General features: G+C 39.3%; 1 protein-coding gene across 5 annotated transcripts in view; it reads right to left on the reverse strand.

Annotated features, from left to right (window-relative positions):
* Positions 1-20,660, reverse strand: part of ICA1 (islet cell autoantigen 1) — a 148,910-nt gene that overhangs the window by 22,688 nt on the left and 105,562 nt on the right. For all 5 annotated transcript variants that reach the window (XM_060633888.3, XM_060633879.3, XM_060633872.3 and 2 more), the window contains exons 7-10: positions 18,586-18,711; positions 17,479-17,577; positions 5,098-5,195; positions 3,049-3,101 (exon numbers count right to left, since the gene is read on the reverse strand). In XM_060633888.3, coding sequence (XP_060489871.1) covers positions 3,049-3,101; positions 5,098-5,195; positions 17,479-17,577; positions 18,586-18,711 — 376 coding nt within the window. The remainder of the gene's footprint in view (positions 1-3,048; positions 3,102-5,097; positions 5,196-17,478; positions 17,578-18,585; positions 18,712-20,660) is intronic.

Consider the following 20,660-nt stretch of genomic DNA (forward strand, 5'->3'; position numbering starts at 1 on the left):
AAAACTATATGACACTGACTTCACACTTCTTTCATGGACAAATGCATGACTTAAGTAATTGACTACTGATGGTGCTGTGAACGTTAGGCATTTGTGTCTGGCTAAAATAAAAGGGCACATTACTGAGTAAAAGAAGTCAGTCTGTAACATAATTCCATACATACAATATAATTCCAACTGTACAGAATTCTGGTAAAGGCAAAACTATGAAAACAGTAAAAAGATAAGCGTTTGTGGTGAGGATGTGGAGAAGTGGGAACCCTCTTGCACTGTTAGTGGGAATGCAAACTTGTGTAGCCACTCTGGAAAACAGTGTGGAGGTTCCTCAAAAAATTAAAAATAGACCTACCCTATGACCCAGCAATAGCACTGCTAGGAATTTACCCAAGGAATACAGGAGTACTGATGCATAGGAGTGCTGATGCATAGGGGCACTTGCACCCCACTGTTTATAGTGGCACTTTCAACAATAGCCAAATTAAGGAAAGAGCCTAAATGTCCACCAACTGACGAATGGAGAAAGAAGATGTGGTTTATATATACAACGGAATACTACTTGGCAATGAGAAAGAATGAAATCTGGCCATTTGTAGCAATGTGGATGGAACTGGAGAGTATTATGCTAAGTGAAATAAGTCAGGCAGAGAAAGATGGATACCGTATGTTTTCACCTATGTGGATCCTATGTGGATCCTATATATGTGTGTGTGTGTGTGTGTGTGTGTGTGTGTGTGTGTGTGTGTTTATATAAAAGATAAGTGTTTGGGGGAGGGGAGAGATGAACAAGGTGCAGACACAGGGGAGATTTAGGATAGTGAAACTATTCTGTATGATACTCTAATGGTGAACATGTCATTACACATTTGTCCAAACCCATAAAATGTATAACACCAAGAGTAAACCCTAATGTAAACTATGAGTGATAATGATGTGTCAGTGTTGGTTCATTGATTATAACAAATGTACTGCCCTGGTGAGGGATATTGATAATGCATGTGTGTGGGAACAGGGGATATATGGAAATTTTGTACCTGCTTTCCAATTTTCTGTAAACTAAAAACTGCTCTAAATAATAAAGTGTGTGTGTGTCTGTGTATGTGTGTGTATGTGTGTGTGTGTACAACACAACATCCTTAAAACTTAGTTTGCTCATGTGTACATTAGACTTTTTACAGGTCACAAAATAAAGACAGGTGACACTTCATTATGGTGGATTCCTCTATTTGTACACATAAAACAAGGTAATCAGCATTTGCAATCTCAAAATATTACACAAATACCACAAGTGAACACACTACACAAAGAGAAAATTTGATCCTCTATATTATCATATATTGCATAAACATACGATTTATATTGATACGTAACTTGAATACAAATATAATGAACTGGAGTTTACATTTTCCCTCAAAACTAAAATGTTTCTATTTGCTTACCTAGATTCCCACAACATAATTCATGCTGTTGGCACCCAAGGGATACTGAGGCTGGAGGTCTGGATCAATATAGTCAGAGACCTCTTAGGTGGCCAACATCAGGCTGGCCTGCTTCTCTGTCTTCTGCCATCTGCTCCCACCCTCATGCTCTAGAACACTGTCCCTCTGACCTTCTCCTGGTCCTTCCTGGCTCATAGTCTTTGCCCAGGCTGCTTGTTTTACTCTGACAGCTTTTGCAACTAGCTGTGTGATCCCCTCAAATAGGTGAGTTCTCCCTCTCACACAGCAAGAATCCTTGCCATTCTTACCAAAGTAGGAGCTATCCAATTACTTGTGCAATTGTTAGATTATCACCTGCTTCCCCTTTTGACCATGAGCCCCATCCTGGGAAGGGTCTGGATCTGTCTGTTTACTACTGTGTTCCCAGAGCCTAGTGCCATGCCTGCCTGCCACACAGACAGCGCCCAATAAATATCTGTTGAAAACATGAATGAGTATGTGAGTAAGTGAAGGTGTGAACACATGAAAGGATGACATGAAGCTGAGTTCGAAAGGCAGAAAGGTGAGAGGGTTTTGTTTTGTTTTGTTTTCTGCTGAAAGGCAGGTGTGAGAAAAGCAAATGAACCAGTAACGTGGGAGGAGAATAAATAAAGCAGGTGAAGCAAAAGGTTGGAAAAGAAGGAGGAAAGACAGAAGGAAGGTCAAGGGTAAAGGAAAGGCAGAGAAAGGAAGTTTCAGGGTCTGCTTGCCCCTCCTATCTCCTGGAAGGGCTGCCAGAACGAAGGGTGGAGTGAGCAGAGGTGGATATGCCCCCCAAGAGGGCCAGGCTGAACACAGGGTTAGGGTAAGTTCAGTTCTCTCCATATCACCTGTAAAGCTTTCCCCTGCATCTCAGAGGATTCGAGTACCAGTGAAAAGCTCAGCGTTATATCACCTTAGTCCCATCACATTTTACTGGACCCTCCACTCCTTTATGAGAAGAACCAGTGAAAACTGGCAGTAATGGCAGGAGACAGGAATAGCTGACAAACCTTTCACAGCACATTGCATCATCTACCAACGCTCTGATCACTTTTCCAACTATCTGAGGGTCGGTATACCCGAGGGAGCTGGGGTTACTCATGACAGAACAGACCCAGGAATCACCTGGAAAAACCATGTCTGAGCTCTCCCCATCTGTTCCCAACAAAGACCAACCCACCCCACAACACAATGAAAACCAACTCACCCAATCTGATCATGTAATCGTATTAAAACTATCTTTACAGCCCAAATGGCAGTTAGAATGAGTAATGGCAATAGCAGAAATGTTATCATCTGTTGTCAGAGAAATAGCTGCTAATTCTCAATTTTGGATGCTCCTCTGACAGGCTTTTGCTGAAGTGCCTAATGATGCTATTTTCTGGTTCACAATATAAAACCTTTCTCAATAATGCTATATGGTCGGCATCACTGATATTTGAAAATTTAAAACTGAAATGATAAAAAGCAAATTAAAATACAATTTTCTCAATTGGAAAAGAAGAAAGGAAGAGCCTGCCAAAAAAGGAAATGAACTGGTTGCTGAGCAGTACTATTTCAGAAGCGATTCTAAATAAAAATCAAAACTTACTTTTAAAACTAGAGGATTCCTTGCGTTGGTTTTCATCCTCTAATGAAATTAACCTTAAAATTAAAAAAGAAAGAGTTTAGCAATCTAGTCCTGAAAATTTTATATTTATGATACAGCCAGTTTTTCTGTACAATATTACTACACTTATAACACACAGATATGTGCATGCGCACATGAAAGGTGAATGTATAGTCATTTATATGCTATTCATTTTTTAAAGAAGAAATAAATTTGCTGGATTTTTCCTGTCCTAAGGCTGGTTCATAGCATCTGAATAGCTGAATCTGGTTTCATCATAAGTCATATGTCCTGTAAATATCTAGGTGGGTAGTTGGTAGGTACAGCTAAGATATTTCACATTTATCGCTTTTAAAAAATAGTTAAAAAACTTATGGCCAACCAGCTGTTTCTTCTGACTCCTGGTGTTACAGGAGAGGATACCTCAGGAGGTTAGCTTAAATTATCTAAGGCTGAAAGCAAGATCATTCTCCAGAAGACTGTCATTTCTCAACTCTTACTGTACATGGGGAAGATCACAGCTGAGATGTATCACCAACTTGAGATTCAGCTGGTGCTTCTGAACCTCCCTTTAAAGCACATTTACCTCTATTATAGTTACTGGATTATACTTTTTGGCTATACTTAACGGAGAAATCTGAAGTTAACAAAAACTAATCAAGACAATCGTGGGTAGTTCCTTTCTGAGTAAAGGCTAATGCTTCATTTTGATCGTCGTAACATATATGGTGAAAAAAAGGTAACCAGAACACATTCCAGGTCTTGCCTCTTACTACACCACAGGCTGTGGGCAGTCTCTTAACTTCTTTTGAGCCTTGCTTCCACCATTTACACAAAAGGGAAATGCCGGCATTGATAACACCAAGGGTTGGCATGAGAATGGGTAGAGATAACATAAATAAAGCACCGGACATTGTGATTCGTACATAGTAGGTATTCACTAAAGGGTATTTAGCATTACTATTATTAACAGGAATAGGTTAAACTGCTCCCTACAATAGTCAATTGTACTAGATTCAGATCATATTCTACAGTGAAAAGTTGTCTTTGCTCTATACCATAGGAATTTTCTAGTTTTTGCTTTAAAATTAAAAAGGCTAATATTGGCAGCAAATACCTCTGTGTGACAAAAATATATACTTAAAAGTTTATTTAGAAACACAGTAAAAACATAAGCGAGTTTTATCACACAATTATCATCTAAATTTTTTGTGTGTGGAAAAAGAATCACAAATAGAGGTAAGATAATCTACTTCTCTTTCCTAGGTCAGCCAGTTTAGGATTAACCCTGTCCTTGCGTGCTCTGGCACCTGAATAGGAAAGGATATAGTTTCACACTGAAACCTCCTTGCTGAGTGAGATTAGGACACATCATGCTCCAGGTAAGTGGAAAAGTTTGTCTCAGTATGTAAAATAACTAGAGGTGTCTTCTTTGCAAAGTGGCAAGAACTGAAGATGGAGCACTCACTTCCTGCACTCAAAGCTGCTCTCTGCTTCACAGAGGAAAAAAGCAGAAGTTCTGAACCTTAGAAAACAAAATGTCAGAACCCGGTGCTTCTGTAGGTAACACTTTAGTACTATATGTCTTATGAGACAATTTCATAGGTTATTTCCTTCTACGAGAGAAAAGCCAGGGGATTTCCTATCTGGGACAGGATTTTGTAAATGATGTTAACAAAAGGACCAGATTGGGTCCAGAAGCCTGAGAGAGCAGGAAGCTGAGGCTCAGGCTGAGGCCCCCAGAGAGCCAGAGAGCACTGGAAATGTGTGCCTTTTCTTGTCCCAGTCAAATCCTCACAAGTGTGCTCCTTCTAAGATCCCAGAAGTGAGTCTCTTATTGGGAAGAGTCCTGGTCTAGCGGGAATATGTGCAGGACAAGTTTGGCCTTCATTCTAATACATCAACTCAGAGAAAGGAGGAAGTAAAGCAATTGCCCTGTGTTTGAGACCCCAGCAGACTTGGCCAGCGAGACCTGTACTGCCCTTGCCTGTGGGAAGAAAGATTCTGCCAAGAGAAGTAGCCATAACTTACTGACTCGGCTCCTCCACCGTGGCCTCTGAACTTTCCTGCTGGGTGACCTTCTTCCTTTCTTCTTTCTCAATCAGCTTTTTCATAGGGTCTTGTAAGCTCTTGAACATGATAATGAAAAGGAAAAAAAGAGAGAGAGAGAGAGAGAGAGAGAGAGAGAGAGAGAGAGAGATCAATAAAAAACTCAACAACCTCTGGTCCAGAAAGCAAACCTTGAATTCAAGGTTCGGGGGGTTACCCTGAACCTACCCAGTAGACAGACATGAAATTTTATATGTTCTCAGACCCATCCACAAAATACTAGCCTATAATGGAGAGTTGTTTTGCCACTAGATTTATGCTTTCCCTTTCACGATAAGTTATTCAAAAGAAGGCCTTTTGGCTATTGCTAACTTTATTTTCCATCTTTAACATGCAGCAAAGATAAACATTCTGTTCTGCTAGCAGCCCACACACTGACAGAGAAGCTTTTCTCCCCCGAAGATGAGACAATTTCATTTTATTTTTAATTTTGTTTGCAATTTTGTGATCTAAAAACAGCTTTTAAAAATAAGAGAAAACAAAACCTTTTTTTAAGAAAAAAAATTAGCAGCTTAACATATTCCAACAAGTTTACTCCCACAAGTGGACAGAGCAAGTGCATCCAAATCTTTGTCGATTAAAAGATGGGTGGGGATCTTCTGACGGCACACTATTTCTTGGAGTTATTGTTCTCAAGTCTTATTAAATGTATAAGGAAACACTTTCAAAAAAATCCAGTGCTTAGAAACTGTACACCAGAAAAAGCAAAACACTCCCATAACAACTGAATAATGAGTTACACAAAAAGATCTCTACTTGTGGCCCTAATTAAACCACAAACCTATAAATACACATGAAACATCTCAAGATACTTACTTATCCTGCTTATATTCTTAGAACTTTTAAAACCTGTCCTTTGGGGCTTCCTGTCTCCTCCTCTTTCCCCTTCCCACCTTTCTCTTCTCTAGTGTGACCCACACACAGAAGGTGGCAAGCATGTTTCCTACACCAGCTCTGATGGATTCATGGTCTCTGACTGCAGGCTGGATGGAGATGGTGTGGAGGCAGTCTCTGCGAAGCCCAGCTGTGATGGATGGTGGTGCCTGCTGTGGGCGCCAGGTGAACACGGGTGTTTCACTCCTAACTGCCAGCACTCTCACTCCCTATATGGAAAATTTTCCCTAAAATACCTAGGCAATCAGGTTATTGTTTTTCTCAGGTACCCACAGTAGTTCCCCACTTGTTTCCACTTCTAGTCTAAACCTCTCTGCCTGATTTTAAAGATCTTCTAAAATGTGATTTTATCTTACTCTCCCACATTGCTTCCCAGTGGCTCCCAAATGGGAGCTTTCCATTCACCTAGGTCTTTCTCATCACCTCGTATGTACTAATTGCTCCCTTCCTATCTTTGTTCATTCTGTTGCTTTGCCTAAAAAAATCTCTCTCTACCTATTTGTCTACCCTCAAGAGTCCTATAAGTTTTTGCAAAGCCCAGATCAATTACTGCCTTTTCTGTAAAACTTCATTCACTAAGCAAGTCAAATTCAAGAAAGTCCTTCCATCTTCAAGGTGCATTTATAGTCTTATTCATATTTGATTATATCTATTCTGTATTACGTTTTCTCTTAAAAAATATTTTTTAAGTTAGAAAAATAATAGAACCACATGTAGAATGCTTGGAGAATTAAAAAAAGACAAGTTACTGATAATTCCATTCTCCTCCCCAAAATAGTTAATATTTTCATATATTTCCTTTCTGGTTTTTCATACTCATACTACTTTTATAATCAGAATCATGTATATAGATGTATACTTAAGCAATATAATATGTGTAGGTATTTCATAATGAGAAACATTCTTCATTAGAGAATATAAAAAATATTTTATATATCCTAAACATTCAATATTAAATTATATATAAATATACATTCATTCACCATTTTTCTAACATAAGGCCAAGGTTTTCTAATTGAATATATGTCCTATGCTTAGAGTTCTGAAACATCTTCTTGCATAAAGGACATCCTTAAGGCATTACCATCATTTTTAATGGCTATTTCTGGACATTTAGATTAGTATACTCAGTCAACAAATAGTTTCAGAGTATTTACCATGACCAGGTGCTGTTTTGGGTGCAGGGGATACACTGGTGAAGAAGACAGAGAGAATTATCAGTTAGTGATGAGTCTAGGCAGGGAATTAAAAAGGGGGATAAAAAGTGATTGGATCACTACCTCAGTTAGTAAGAATGTTCTCTTGTGAAGTGACATTTTAGCTGAGAGTCAAATGACATGAAGGAGCCATCCTTGCATAACTCAAGAAGGAGAGGCTTGAACGCAAAGGCCTAAGGTAGTAATAGCTTGGCTTGTTGGAGGAACAAAAAGAATCCACTGGGATTGTAATGTAGTGGGCAAGAGGACAGGTCTTATGAGATCAAGATAAAGAGGTCAGCAGCGGTCACACAGGGAGAACATTCCTTTACCCACATTCATCAATATTTAACACTATGCCCCATTAGTTTCATCATATTCTTTTGCCCTCTATGTTTCTCCAATGTATGACAACTAAATGGAATCCATGATTATCAGTTGGAGGGGGAAATGCTATAAGGGACATTATTGGAACAAATGAGGTAATTGGAATATGGACTATAGTGTAGGTCTTCTTCTTTTTTTAATCACATACCCCAAAGCATCTGGTAAAAGCTAGGCACATGTGTGCATGTGTGTGTATATTTCAGAAATGTACAATCACAAGGAGGAGTTCAACAGATGTCAAAGACTTACTCTTTTCAATAGATCTGCCAATCACAGCATTTTATTCACACACACACTCACACACACACACACCCTTCCAGCAGTTTTATTCCCCAAAGAGTAGTCCAATCCTGGTCAACATGAAGCCAAGAGTATTTTCAGCTAAGCTTCTGATGGCCCCAAAATGCACTTTTCAATTCTGTGAGGCTTGTCCAGGCCTCCTGGTTTGCTCAATTATCTTCTCATTGCATTTCCTTTTTCTCAATCAGCACTAGGCAGGGCCAGGACTTGTCTGCTCTCAGCCAGCTGCGTCTAGCTGCCACAGCGCTTGCCTAAGCCCCTGAGATGCCCTTGACAGCTCCATGGTTATCATCCTTTCTGTCTCTAGACCGACCTCCCCTCATAACCACACTTGGGCAGTTCTAAGACAATCCCTTTGTAATGTAAACCACTCCTTCCTTCTTTTCAACCCCTTCCCTGTTGGGCCATTAGCAGGGACTCAATTGTTGGCTCCCTGTCACCACAATCACAGTTAAGTCACTATTGTGCTTCACCAACAGAATGGCTACAGTTCCAATTGCTACTTTATTATTAATAATTCCTGTTACAATTGCTCATCTCTTCCTGCTATTACCATTGTCCCTATAAGGATTTGGCTGTTGCCACTCAAGAGAGGTGCTAAATATGTACTTGTTGTTTGATAAATTCATGTACATAAGGTTAAACTGAAAAAATTAGAGCTCTTAAAGCCTCAGGGGAATAATTAGAAAAAGGTTTATGAAACCACAAGCAAAATTAATACCAAGCACCTGGGTTTATTTATTAAATATTAGCATTTTGAGCTAAGGGGAATCTTGTGTGGGGAATCTATCAGCTTTATTGAGATATAATTCATGTACCATAGAATTTACCCACCTACAGTGTATACTTCAATGGTTTTCAGTATAGACAAAGAGTTGTGCAACCATCACCACAGTCAATTTTAGGACGTCTTCAAGGGGCATCTTTTGAAGCAAGAGAGTTTTAGATTAAACTGAGCTAAACGCTCCTCTATACAGCAAGGAAAAAAACCACAACAGGCATGGAACTTGTTTCTTACAAAGATGGTAAACAATGAAGACAATCAAGAAACTCAGAGGAACTCTGAAACAACATGGAGGACAAATCACGTCCCCTTCCTCTCTCAACATTAGTTCCTGGGTGTGACTGTCAGATATAGGACATTCTACTTGGAGAACCACTGCTTTCACCAAAGTTTGATGAAAAGGTCCAAGTGGGGGCTGAGGTGGAGGGGATTCTTTATGGTATTTTAAAGTCTGCAACTCAGCTGAAAACACTTAACCTTGTAGCATCTGTAAAAGTCAGAGGTGACAGCATTTTCTGTGTGACATGAACACCTGCTCAGCCAAGAGGCCTTGGCTGACTGTAGAGACAAGGCAGCCATCAGATGGAACTATTTTGAATCAGCGGCTGATGGAAGCCACATTCAAATCCATGTCCAGAAATGAAACGTCAAAGCATTCTGTTTCTAAACCCCAAACCCACTAGGTTCTTCATTAAAATTGTTCATGAAGATCACTTTGTATTAGCAGCAAAACAGCATCATACAAGACTGAAAGATTTCATACAGAAGAAAAAATGTTTTTATACTAGTAACCTTTCTCCGTTTTAAAGCCTGCACTGACATGGTAATAGTTTCCATCAATGCTTAAATGGTTTCAGGAAGCACACACACACAATATATAAGATCAGCGTGACAGAGGAAATGCGCAGACCGAGCTTGCAAAAGTGTCTTAGAAAGGAAACAGCTTAATATAATAATGGGAGTTACTACTTCCTGTATTAGGAAAATAAAAGCAACAGCAACATTCATCTGAATGAAAGCAAAACTACTCAGCAAAACAAATTTCACAGACAAAAGGCTAGCAGCCAACCCTAATATAATGACCTAAGTTTAAGTTTAGCCTTGACAACTGAGTAACATTTTCTCTAATCTTTAATTATGACATTTAATTTTCTTAGGCTACTTCCCATTAATTATACTGTATGCATATGAAGGTGCCAAATAATTGTCTATAAAAGGAAATAAAAGTGCTGAAAATAGGGAGGCATGGTTAAAAGATGGTGAACTCGGTTGTGTGTATGTTTGTGTTTATATAATTGGTACCACATGAGGAATAAAAAGCAGAGGCATGATGATGTGTATAGCCACACAATTCATGGATTTTAGCACATGTGGCCCTCCACTCATGCAGTTATAAATCTATAAAGATACTATGTAAGGAGCACTATTAATCTAGGATCAGAAGGTACTCTTGAATTATAGTGTAGAATAAAAAGTAAAGTTAGAGAAAAACAAACATAATCATAAATAAGATATATAAACTTATTCTTTAAACTTTTTTTTAAACTTTTTTTTAAAGTCTCTCTCTCTCTCCCTCTCTCTAAAGAGAGTGGGGAAGAAGGGCTGAGGAAAAGAGAGAGAGAAAGACTCCTAAACAGGCTCCACACTCAGTGCAGAGCTCCACGTGAGGCTTGATCCCATGATTCTGGGATCATTACCTGAGCCAAAATCAAGAGTTGGAAACTCAACCAACTAAGCCACCCAGGTGCCCCTCTTATCAACAGTTTTTAAAGGTTTGAAAGGAATTAGATGTCTTAAAGGTTCATCTTATGTTAGGTATTGCAGTCCATTCAACCATTCAACCATTAACAGGTAGGAACAATATTTGAATCCAGGTCTTCAAAATTCTACAACTAGTCAAGAAATGGTACCGAATAGCCAAGTCAAGAACATTTGCTGAACTCCTTCATATGTAGCACCAAATAGACCAAGAACACTTCCTTCCAAACTCTAAAGCAAGTGTCCTAAATTCCTAGGTATCTGAGGGATTGACTGATATAGATGATGGTTTTCACCTATGTGCAAACATTTCAAAGGGCTACTTTAAAAAAAAAATTTTAATGTTTATTTATTTTTGAGAGACAGAGCACGAGTTGGGGAGGGGCAGAGAGGGAGATACAGAATCCCAAGCAGGCTCCAGGCTCTGAGCTGTTGGCAAAGAGTCCAATGGAGGGCTTGAACTCATGAGCTGTGAGAGGGAGACCTGAGCTGAAGACAGACTCTTAACTGACTGAGCCACCCAGGCACCACTCAAAGTGTTACTTTTAACAGAAAGTTTACAACTATAGTTTTTAAAGGTGGCACTTGTGCTTTCTCTTGCCCTCCTGCCTCAGGGCCCGAAGTACCACCTGGAAGAAATGACTTACAGCAGAGTGGGAAAAGCATGAGCATCCCTGTTTCCACAGCTACTGCATATGGAGCATGTAGCCTTGGGCAGATGACCAGACCTTTCTGAACTCCAGTTTCCTCATTTGAAACACGGAGAAAAAAACAAGTAGACCCAACTACTCAAGGTTATTTTGAGGATTAACTAAAATATATGCCCTTTCTATATGTCAGTGCCAAACTTAACTGTATCATTAATTATGATACCCAACCTCAGCACATTAGAGTCACGCATAGCATGACAAATTCTCTGAGATGCTACTTCATCTCACGTTTAGCAGAGTTCCTGGCATTAAGTAACTGCCCACACAATGATAATATTTTTCCTTTCCTCTCAAAGAAAAGTAATGGAATGAGACGAAGCAGGGGATGGAGAGGAACCTGTTATGAGGAGAGCCTGAGCTACCAGATGCCTGGAGGAGCAAATGCCAATCATCACAAGGGATGGATGAACTGATGATCAGCCACCTGTCGGTTTGTCCACCTCAAACTTCAGTGGTGCCATGGTCAGCCCCCTAACCCCTCTTCTCCCATGGACTTGGATGCTTCTCAGTTTTGCAATGATCTGGCCTGGAGCAGCTTGGGGGAAAAAATCACTCTGCTAAAGGCTGAGTAAAGTAATGACACCGAGAGAAAACTTGAAAGTCTACAAGGATATTCTGGATGCTCGCCATGAATAATTGCCATGTTGGGACTGGCAACTAAAATAGCATTGCAGAGATATTTACCCAATTTTCATAAAAACTATTATGGCTTTATTTTCAAAGCAAGTAACTACAGAGCCGTGTGGCTTGTCGGTAAATGTTCAAGTGATTAACTGAGAAATGTGGAGGTGGGTGGAAGAAGGCTGTTAGGCATACGAATTTGAGAAAAACAAAATTTAGAGAAGGATGTTTTTTGAATTGTGAAAGCTAAAAACATTTTAGTCTCCAGAATGATGTTCCATATAACAGTGCTAAGTCCTAGACCCCAGGAGAGAAAAGAGGGAACATTGGCACATCAGTTTCAATGGTTATTTTTGAACATGCCCAGAGTTAGGTTTTCAAATTCGGGTTTCCTTAAAATCCTGGCACAGGGCAAAAGCCAGTTGCAAAGCCAAATTGCATTTTTTCAGAATTAGCCTTGTTGCAGGGTGGGAAACCTCCCTGCCTTCCTTGCTTGTAGGCCTGCCCTGCCCTCTTGTATCCCTTTGGGAGTTCTATAAGCCCAGACCAGGGCCGGCAGGCCTGAAGCACAGGTTTGGGAATGGAACTGCCAGAGCCATCTGTGGGAGTCAGGGAGGGTTATCTTGGGTGAGGTCTGTGAGACCTATCCCACGGCCCTTCACAGCCTCGCCTTCGAAACTCACTGCAAAACTAATCATCTAGGGTGCAAATAGTAAGAAAGGAACTTAAGCGAGGCTATAGGGCCTGGCAAGCTCAACAAACCCCTGTGTATCGATACTGCCAATGGCTGTCTTCTGGATCCATGAGAGAATTCTCAATAAATCCATCCCCGTTACCCCCACCATGGCTGCCACCCTCACCGCCCACCAGCAGCACCCCAAAACAGCCAGAAAGTGACAGAGCCCAAGTTAAAGTCAGGTCTGACTGGCACAGGGCCTGTGATCTTACATAATCATGCATCCAGAGTAAAAAATCTGGCTTTCCTGCCAAAAGCACTAGAATGGGGGACATGACAGGAATATGTTTAGTACTGGCCATTTTCATTAAATATAGGCACGCTGATCTCTTTTAAAATACAAATACAGAAGGTCATGCCTTCCCCTCAACCAGCTCCCAATGGTGTGTCTACTTCAAAGGGTCTCCAGTGCTCACTTCTCTGTAAAAACATCTGACTCAACCCACATGATAGTGAGGGAAGAAGAGACCACTGAGTTTTAGAGTTTCCAGGAAAAAGCCACGTGACTCCTGAGGGGTTTTGTTTGTTTGTTTGTTTTTGTTTTTTGCTTTTGTTTTGTTTTTGTTTTGCTTTCTCTGAAGATCTATGCAGCAATGTGTAAGTAAAGGACATCCTGGAAGAATAAAGTAAACATGACCATTTCTGAGGGGTGGTAATTTAAGACTGGTCACTGTTTTCCGATAGAGAGCATTTCATTTACCTTAAAAAAATGCTTTAAACTCATAGTCTAAATTACTTTCTCTAAAAAAGTGACAGTGCTTTTGAGATGTGGCTAGAAATATTCCATTCCTATCTCCACGACTTGATAATTTCCACCATGTGAAAGACATTCTCAGATGATTTGGAATCAGTATACAATTAACATATTAGGGGCACCTGGGTGGCTCAGTTGGTTACGCTTTAGACTCTCGATTTTGACTCAGGTCATGATCTCTTGGTTCCTGAGATAGAGCCCCGTGTCAGGCTTGGAGCTGGGTATGGAGCCTGCTTGAGATTCTCTCTTTCCCTCTGCCCTTCCCTAATGCACACACTTTCTCTCTCTAAAAAAATTAACATATTAATAACCCATACAAAATACCTATGTGTAGTAGCATTTTAATGAAAAAGTATGTATTGTTTAAAAATACAAGATTAGTGCATTGCTTCTTTTACTGGAAACCACTTAAAAGATGTTCTCTCCACTTTAAATTTGAGCCTTGTTGCAATTAGATTAAAAAAATTTGTAACATAAAAAAAATTTTTGTAACATTAAATTTCAATGCTAAATCCTCCATAAAGTTAAAATGCTGCAAAAATCTATTAATCATAAAATGAATGATGAAGGATTATGTCAATAAAAGTAGAATTAATAGAACCATATCAGGCCTGAATAAAAAAGGAATAGTTGACACATAAAACATTACCACAAAATATTCACTTAATGTCAAAAAAGTCACTGGGATATGAGGTGGAGACTCAATTCATTTTTTTTTTTTTTTTTTAATTTTTTTTTTTTTCCAACTTTTTTTTATTTATTTTTGGGACAGAGAGAGACAGAGCATGAACGGGGGAGGGGCAGAGAGAGAGGGAGACACAGAATCGGAAACAGGCTCCAGGCTCCGAGCCGTCAGCCCAGAGCCTGACGCGGGGCTCGAACCCACGGACCGCGAGATCGTGACCTGGCCGAAGTCGGACGCTTAACCGACTGCGCCACCCAGGCGCCCCTCAATTCATTTTTATAATAAAATTATATTGGGAAAGAAATATACATATTTTCTAGAGAAAGCTTCATTAGAAATAAACTTCTGGGGCATGAGTTATATCCCTATAATTCTGCAGCAAAAGACTCTTCCATCCAAACAGGATGCATCGAGTGTTTAACACATTAATTATCATCCTTCATCAAGCATAAAACTAACAGTCAGGAAATACAGCTGCAGTGGCACAATTACCAACACTCAGAATACACCCTGCAGCAAAGAAAACAAATGGGTTGCTTTTCATTAACAGAGTTTGGCAAACCTCTCCAAAGACAATGTTTTCCTTCCAGCCAGAGTCCCAAAAGGCATTTCAGGGGCTATTTGCTTAGGTAAATCCAGAGAACAAATAAAACATGAAAATATTTATTTAAATTCCAAAATAATCCATTATCAATATAGTGTCATTCAGAAGAAAATTACATACATTGAAAATGACTTAATCAAATCAAAATTATTTATTTATTCATTTAGCTATTTATTTTTATAATTTTCTTAATGTTTATTTATTTTGAGAAAGAGAGAAAGAGAGTGCATGACAAGCAGGGGAGGGACAGGGAGAATGAGAAGGAGAGAGAGAAAGAATCCCAAGCAGGCTCTGCACCGGCAGAGCCCAACACAGGGCTTGAACTTAGGAACTGTCAGATCATGACCTGAGCCAAAATCAAGAGTCAGATGCTTAACCAACTGAGCCACCAGGTGTCCACCCTTTTTAGTAATTTTTTATAATTTTTATTTTTTTTTGAGAGAGAGACAGCATGAATGGGAGGGGTAGAGATAGAGGGAGAGAAAGAAAGAATCTATTTTTTTTATTTGAGAGAGAGAGAGAGAGAGAGAGAGCGCACGGGCAGAGGAGAAGGGCAGAGGAGAAGAGAGAGAGAACCTAAGCAGGCTGCACACTGAGTGCTGAGCTCAGCTCAATCCCAGGACACTGGGATCATGACCTCAGCCTAAATCAAGAGTCAGATACTCAACTTACTGAGCCACCCAGGTGCCCCCCCCCCCCCCCCCGCAAATCTTTTAAATACAAGGCATGTTTTTAAAAATATATATGAGTGCAAGAGGGTTGGTAAATCATGTAATATCTTCATGCTTGATGGTAATACATACGCTATTAGTGGTTTTCATTTTCATGTTCTGTGACATACAATATGATAGGTAACATGCTTCTGTGTATGCAATAATGAGCTGTGTGATAACAGGATTCTATTACATAGGTTTGAGTCCATATAAATAAAATAATTAGCAACTAGCTTGGGATTCTAATATAGCATCTCTGAAAAGCCTAGATGAATAGCATTCTAGAAAAGTAGTAAGAGCCTAGTTTATTTGGTTGATTGCTGGACACTTAACATTCTTAATATTACTATAATTATATTATACCTTAACAGATACATTATTTCTACTGAGTTTATATTATAATTAAACCATAAACTGCTACTTAAACCATAATTTAAGGATGACTCTAGGGATGTAAAAGGCAATGGATAGTCATGTGCCCAAAATATTTGTAATTATGTCCTGAACCACCGCCATCAAACTTCCGCTAAATTCCCTGCCCAGAAATCCTCTAACATAATCAGCTTGATCCTCTCTGCTGGATAAATATCACGGCAACAATTAAAGAGTCATCTTCTCCTCAGCACAGGAGGCCAGAAAGGAATCCTCCATGTTTGTGGCATCAGTTTCATATTGTACTTTATATGCAATTAACTCAAACCTGAACTTCTTTTAAATCGTATTTGGGCTAGGCATCATTCCATCTTCCACCTAGCTGATTTGTGCACAACTGTCTTACAAAGACAAACTTATTATGAAATAAAATCTGATGCACATACATACCCTAAAGCCTGAAAGTCTGACTTACTAAAGAAGAAACTGTAGGATTCTGTTCAGGCCTCTATAAGAAATGTGAAGAGTATGAATTGTAATAATTTTAATCGATCTGGCTCAGTCAGGACAGCAGCTTTCTAAGGTGCTGAACGTGGTAGTAAATGGTGGGGCAGGAATGCAGCAATGGTAACATCGTCAATGTGCTAAGAAAGGCTTCGGGTTCATTGGACGCAGAACATTTAGCTAGACAAAGGAGGTTATGGGAGGAATGAAATGTCCCTCCCCTCAAGGGCTTAGAGTCCACCTGACAGAATAAAAATGGGCACATTCTGAATCTGGTTACCATGCAGCATGTCACCAAGTACCAATAAATGAACAAATGACCAGCTGACAGGAGTATTGTGAAGAAACTTCATTGGCCAGGTGTCCTGTCTGGAGTCAGGCCAGGTGCCTCTCAAGGTGAGTGGACTGTCTTGGGTTCCTCTTGGGACCTTCATTTAAAGGGCCAGGGTCTTAAAGGTTTCTGTCTTAATACTTTTGTAGATGCAGTGACATTATAAACATTTCAGAATCAAAGGTATTTTAAAGCAAAAAAAAAAAGCTTTTTAATGTTTTCTTAAGCAAGATGATAAGTCATTTACAAACTGCCTGAAAAATTAACAGGAAGGTAATTTCAAGGTGAACTTTAACTAGTTCTTTCCTGGTCTTTTCCTTTCAAAGATATGACCTGGCAACAAAGAATCTGGTGTTTTCTCCTTCTTAAAATCCTTTTGGAACCCAAATCACTTCCTTCTTGACATGCATTCTCTCTCATCAACCAAAATGATCCCACACTCAGCTGTAATACTGAGAATCAGACATTTTGCATATATCCCTTTTGAGCTGAGAAATCACTGAGTTTAATGTTGCTTTTTTGAATGAAAAATATTCCTGTGAGTCTTATGGGAAAATTTAATTCTGTACTGAATGGTACTCACAGAATAAAATGACATTTGTCAGAAGTAAGAGAGGAAAGAAAAATACTTTGCAAGGGAACATCTTTGAATAATTAAAAAGTAATGGAGTAAACTAGACCTGTACAATCTTTCCTTTAACAGCACCAAACAAGTCATTTAAAGCAGTCCCCACAATTCATCTCCCAGTAACATGTACCCCAAGGTTCAAGCTGTGTTTTTGTACTGTTGTGACTTATTGATGCAGTAAAGGACTATACTATGGGGCACAGTTATCTCTTGGACACTGGGAGTCTGTTGGAATAATGATGATTGCTGCCAATGGTCAGACACTGTCTGTGATGTAAACATTACTTTTGCTAAGTTTTTCTAACAGCCTCTCTTAGCTTTCATACCTTTAACGTAGTGAATTCATATGGTTGGTAACCTTTGAAGCTCTCATGGATGGCTGCCATAGTGTGAGAAGTTTTCTCCCAAAAATGAAGCAGAGTGGTCTGTAAGGAAAGACAGTACAGCTATTAACGTTCTGAACGCGCAGTTTTAGCCATAGAGGCCCCAGAGAAGTGTGCCCATCTCTGGCTTTCAAGACCCTCCAAAATATGATTCCAACTCATCTCTGCAGCCTTGTTTCCATTATGCCCCTCTTTAAATCTTGTATTTCAGCCAAACTAAATGCTTCCCAGTACCCCCAAATACTGCTACCATGACTAATGGTGCTCCACTATTTGGGACATTAGCCTCTCCATTCTCTGTACTTGTCCCATGTGATCTATCCTCCAAAACCCAGGGCTAATTGTTAACAATCTACTTTTGTGATCCTTCCACTGATGCAATTTGTCCCTCTTCAAACCCTCATTGGATCTTGTTGAACTTATTTCACTTAGCACTTCCTGTTCTCTCCTTGAAGTACAAAAAATATCGTCACACTATACGTACTATCTTTGATTTCCTTTTGAAACTTCAAGTTCCTTGAGGACAGGAAATTTGATCTTATTAATTTTTATATTCCCTACAACACCTAGAGTTTGGCCTCCCACACTCGGCGGGTGTCTAATAGCACTGTTGTTGGATACAAGTCCTATGCTGAAGGAACTCAGAAGCTAGGAGGAGACAAAAATAAGTCCATTAAATTATGACAACCTGACGAGTCAGTGACCGTGCCAGGAGAACTCTAGGCAACAACATGGAGTGAAATAAGAGGAGGTACATTACACACAGTGGAATATGGAAAGGTACAAATGGGCGGAAAGGCACTCAGGCGGTAGGAACCATCTACGTAAAATCAGGGAAGTGGGAAATGGTGTATGTACAGGAAACAGCTAATATTTATTTTGGTTACACTGTAGTCCACTAGAAGAAGGGACAGGTGTGGAAAGTAAATTATGAGCAAGACATTTAGAACTTCATAATGCCCGAAGCATACTTTTAGCTCAGACACCATTTTTCTGTCCCCTAAGCCTCAGAGCATTCTTGGTTCATTGTAACTAACATCACTTCATTACCTGGTATGTTGCTAGCATATGAGACAACAGATTGCATCTGCTTGCTCCAAGAAGATCCACTTTTTGACACACATCCATCTTCAATTTGTCAAAGCTTTTTTTGGCAAGGCGTACTTGTGTTTGTACCTAGAAAGTAAAAGGGAACCTTTGAGCCACTCAGACTCTTAAGTAGTTAAACTTTGCCAGTGAGGAAAGCCAAGAGTGGGCTTATCTCTTTCACGTAAGAAAACACCTTTGGAAGTTCCAAGCAGGAGAGAAGATCCTACAGCATCCATTCTTTACCTGCAAAGGATCTCAACAACAGCACTGCATATGATGATTTTACAGCAGATTTACCATCCTAGTTATATTTTTCTTAGTCAAAATTTAAACTCCTCTCCTCTCAAAGCATTCACAAAGTGACTGTGGTGGAGAGACGTCTGGAAACATGCAGTGGGGTAAGGGGACAACCTTCGCCACATTACCATTTTCCTATAGGTCTTTGAAGCTCACTTCCCCAAATATTTTTCACTCACCTTCCCTAATGTTAACATCTTACATAACACAGTACATTTGTTAAAAATAAGAAATCAACATGGACACGATCTTATTAAACAATAGATGTTACTCAATCTAACTAGCTTTTCCATCAATGTCCTTTTTTTTTTTTTTTTTTTGTTCCAAGATCCAACCTAGGATACCACATAAGGGGATTGTGACATAATCTAAAAAAATGATAAACTTTCAAGTTTTTATTATTGAGTATGTATGTAAGCAATTCTCCCTCTGTCCCTGAGCCATACGGTATTTCAAAATGGGAATGAGGTCAGGGAAAGATTTGGAAATGTTTATTCTACACATAGTTTGATAATAAAATAGAAGGTTTTAAAAATAACACAGCTACTTTACAAATGGTGAGGTCAAAACTTCTCCTTCCTCCAACCTGAAGGAGGAAGGTTGTATTTTAACCAGGGAAAGCTTGCCAAATATCACTTTATCTCAGGTAATTCATGCAGTTGTAGACACCAGACAGGTAACTGCATTATGGGAGTAATGCTGACTCATTAGTGATAGTTCTTCCATCACAGGATACCAGGAAGCAAGGATGATGTCTGACTTGATCACCATTACATGATTGGTACCTGGTGACCTGGCCCAAAGCAGATGCCGGATACATATTTGGTGACTGAATGAAGAAATTTTCTAGGCTATTTAAAAGGTAAAGTACTTAAGTTATTATTTTAAAGTATAACCTTTAAGGTTGTTATTTTAGAAATGATTTTATTTTTTAACAAAAATAACCATAAAGATTATTTGATATAAAACATTAATTTTTACCACTGATAATTCTACTTATAATCATAGTTTATAAGATTATAGGGCATTATATAATAATAGCAACAATCAATACAATTGTTACCATTTGTAACAATTTAACCATTGAGGCAATTTAACAATAGCTACAATTCACAATTAATACAATTCACTCACCACATGCCAGCTATTCTCTCTTAGCCTCTGTTATTACCCTTTCTGACTGCTAAGGATTAAGAGGATTCATCTGGGGAAGTAACTAATGAGCAAGGCTGCCGTTCGAGATTAGCCTGCCTGACTCCAAAGCCATGCTATTCTGCCTCTCAAGCAACTTACACTAGTCACTGGAAAATCAAGAAGCTCAAAATTTGACTCTAGGAAAAACCCTAGTTTTCCCAGTAGATTATATGGAATTGGAAAACAATGAGGCAATACATTTAACAACATATTGACAGAATTAATACCCTATGTGAATAGGGTCTTCTGTTCTATATAGCTGTATAAAACTTTTCCTAAGAATTCCTCTGTATTTTTGGACTATAGGGCTAGAAAACCAGAGAATAGAAGAAGCCAGCTAGCTCCTCTCAAAGTGACCACACCATGGGCTTAAACAAATCCTGGAGCTCAATCATTCCCCACTGTAGAGTGGAGAAATTCTAGGCAAAGGTACTTGGGAGCACTGACTATAAAATAAATTTAGAATTAGTTCAAAGTAGTGATTTCCTGCCTTCCTTTGAGAGGAATAAGGAGACTGCAAAAGGAACACCCAAGTTCTACAGGGA

Source organism: Panthera onca, chromosome A2 (genome assembly GCF_046562875.1).
Source record: "Panthera onca isolate mPanOnc1 chromosome A2, mPanOnc1 haplotype 2, whole genome shotgun sequence".
Classification (NCBI taxonomy): Eukaryota; Metazoa; Chordata; class Mammalia; order Carnivora; family Felidae; genus Panthera; species Panthera onca.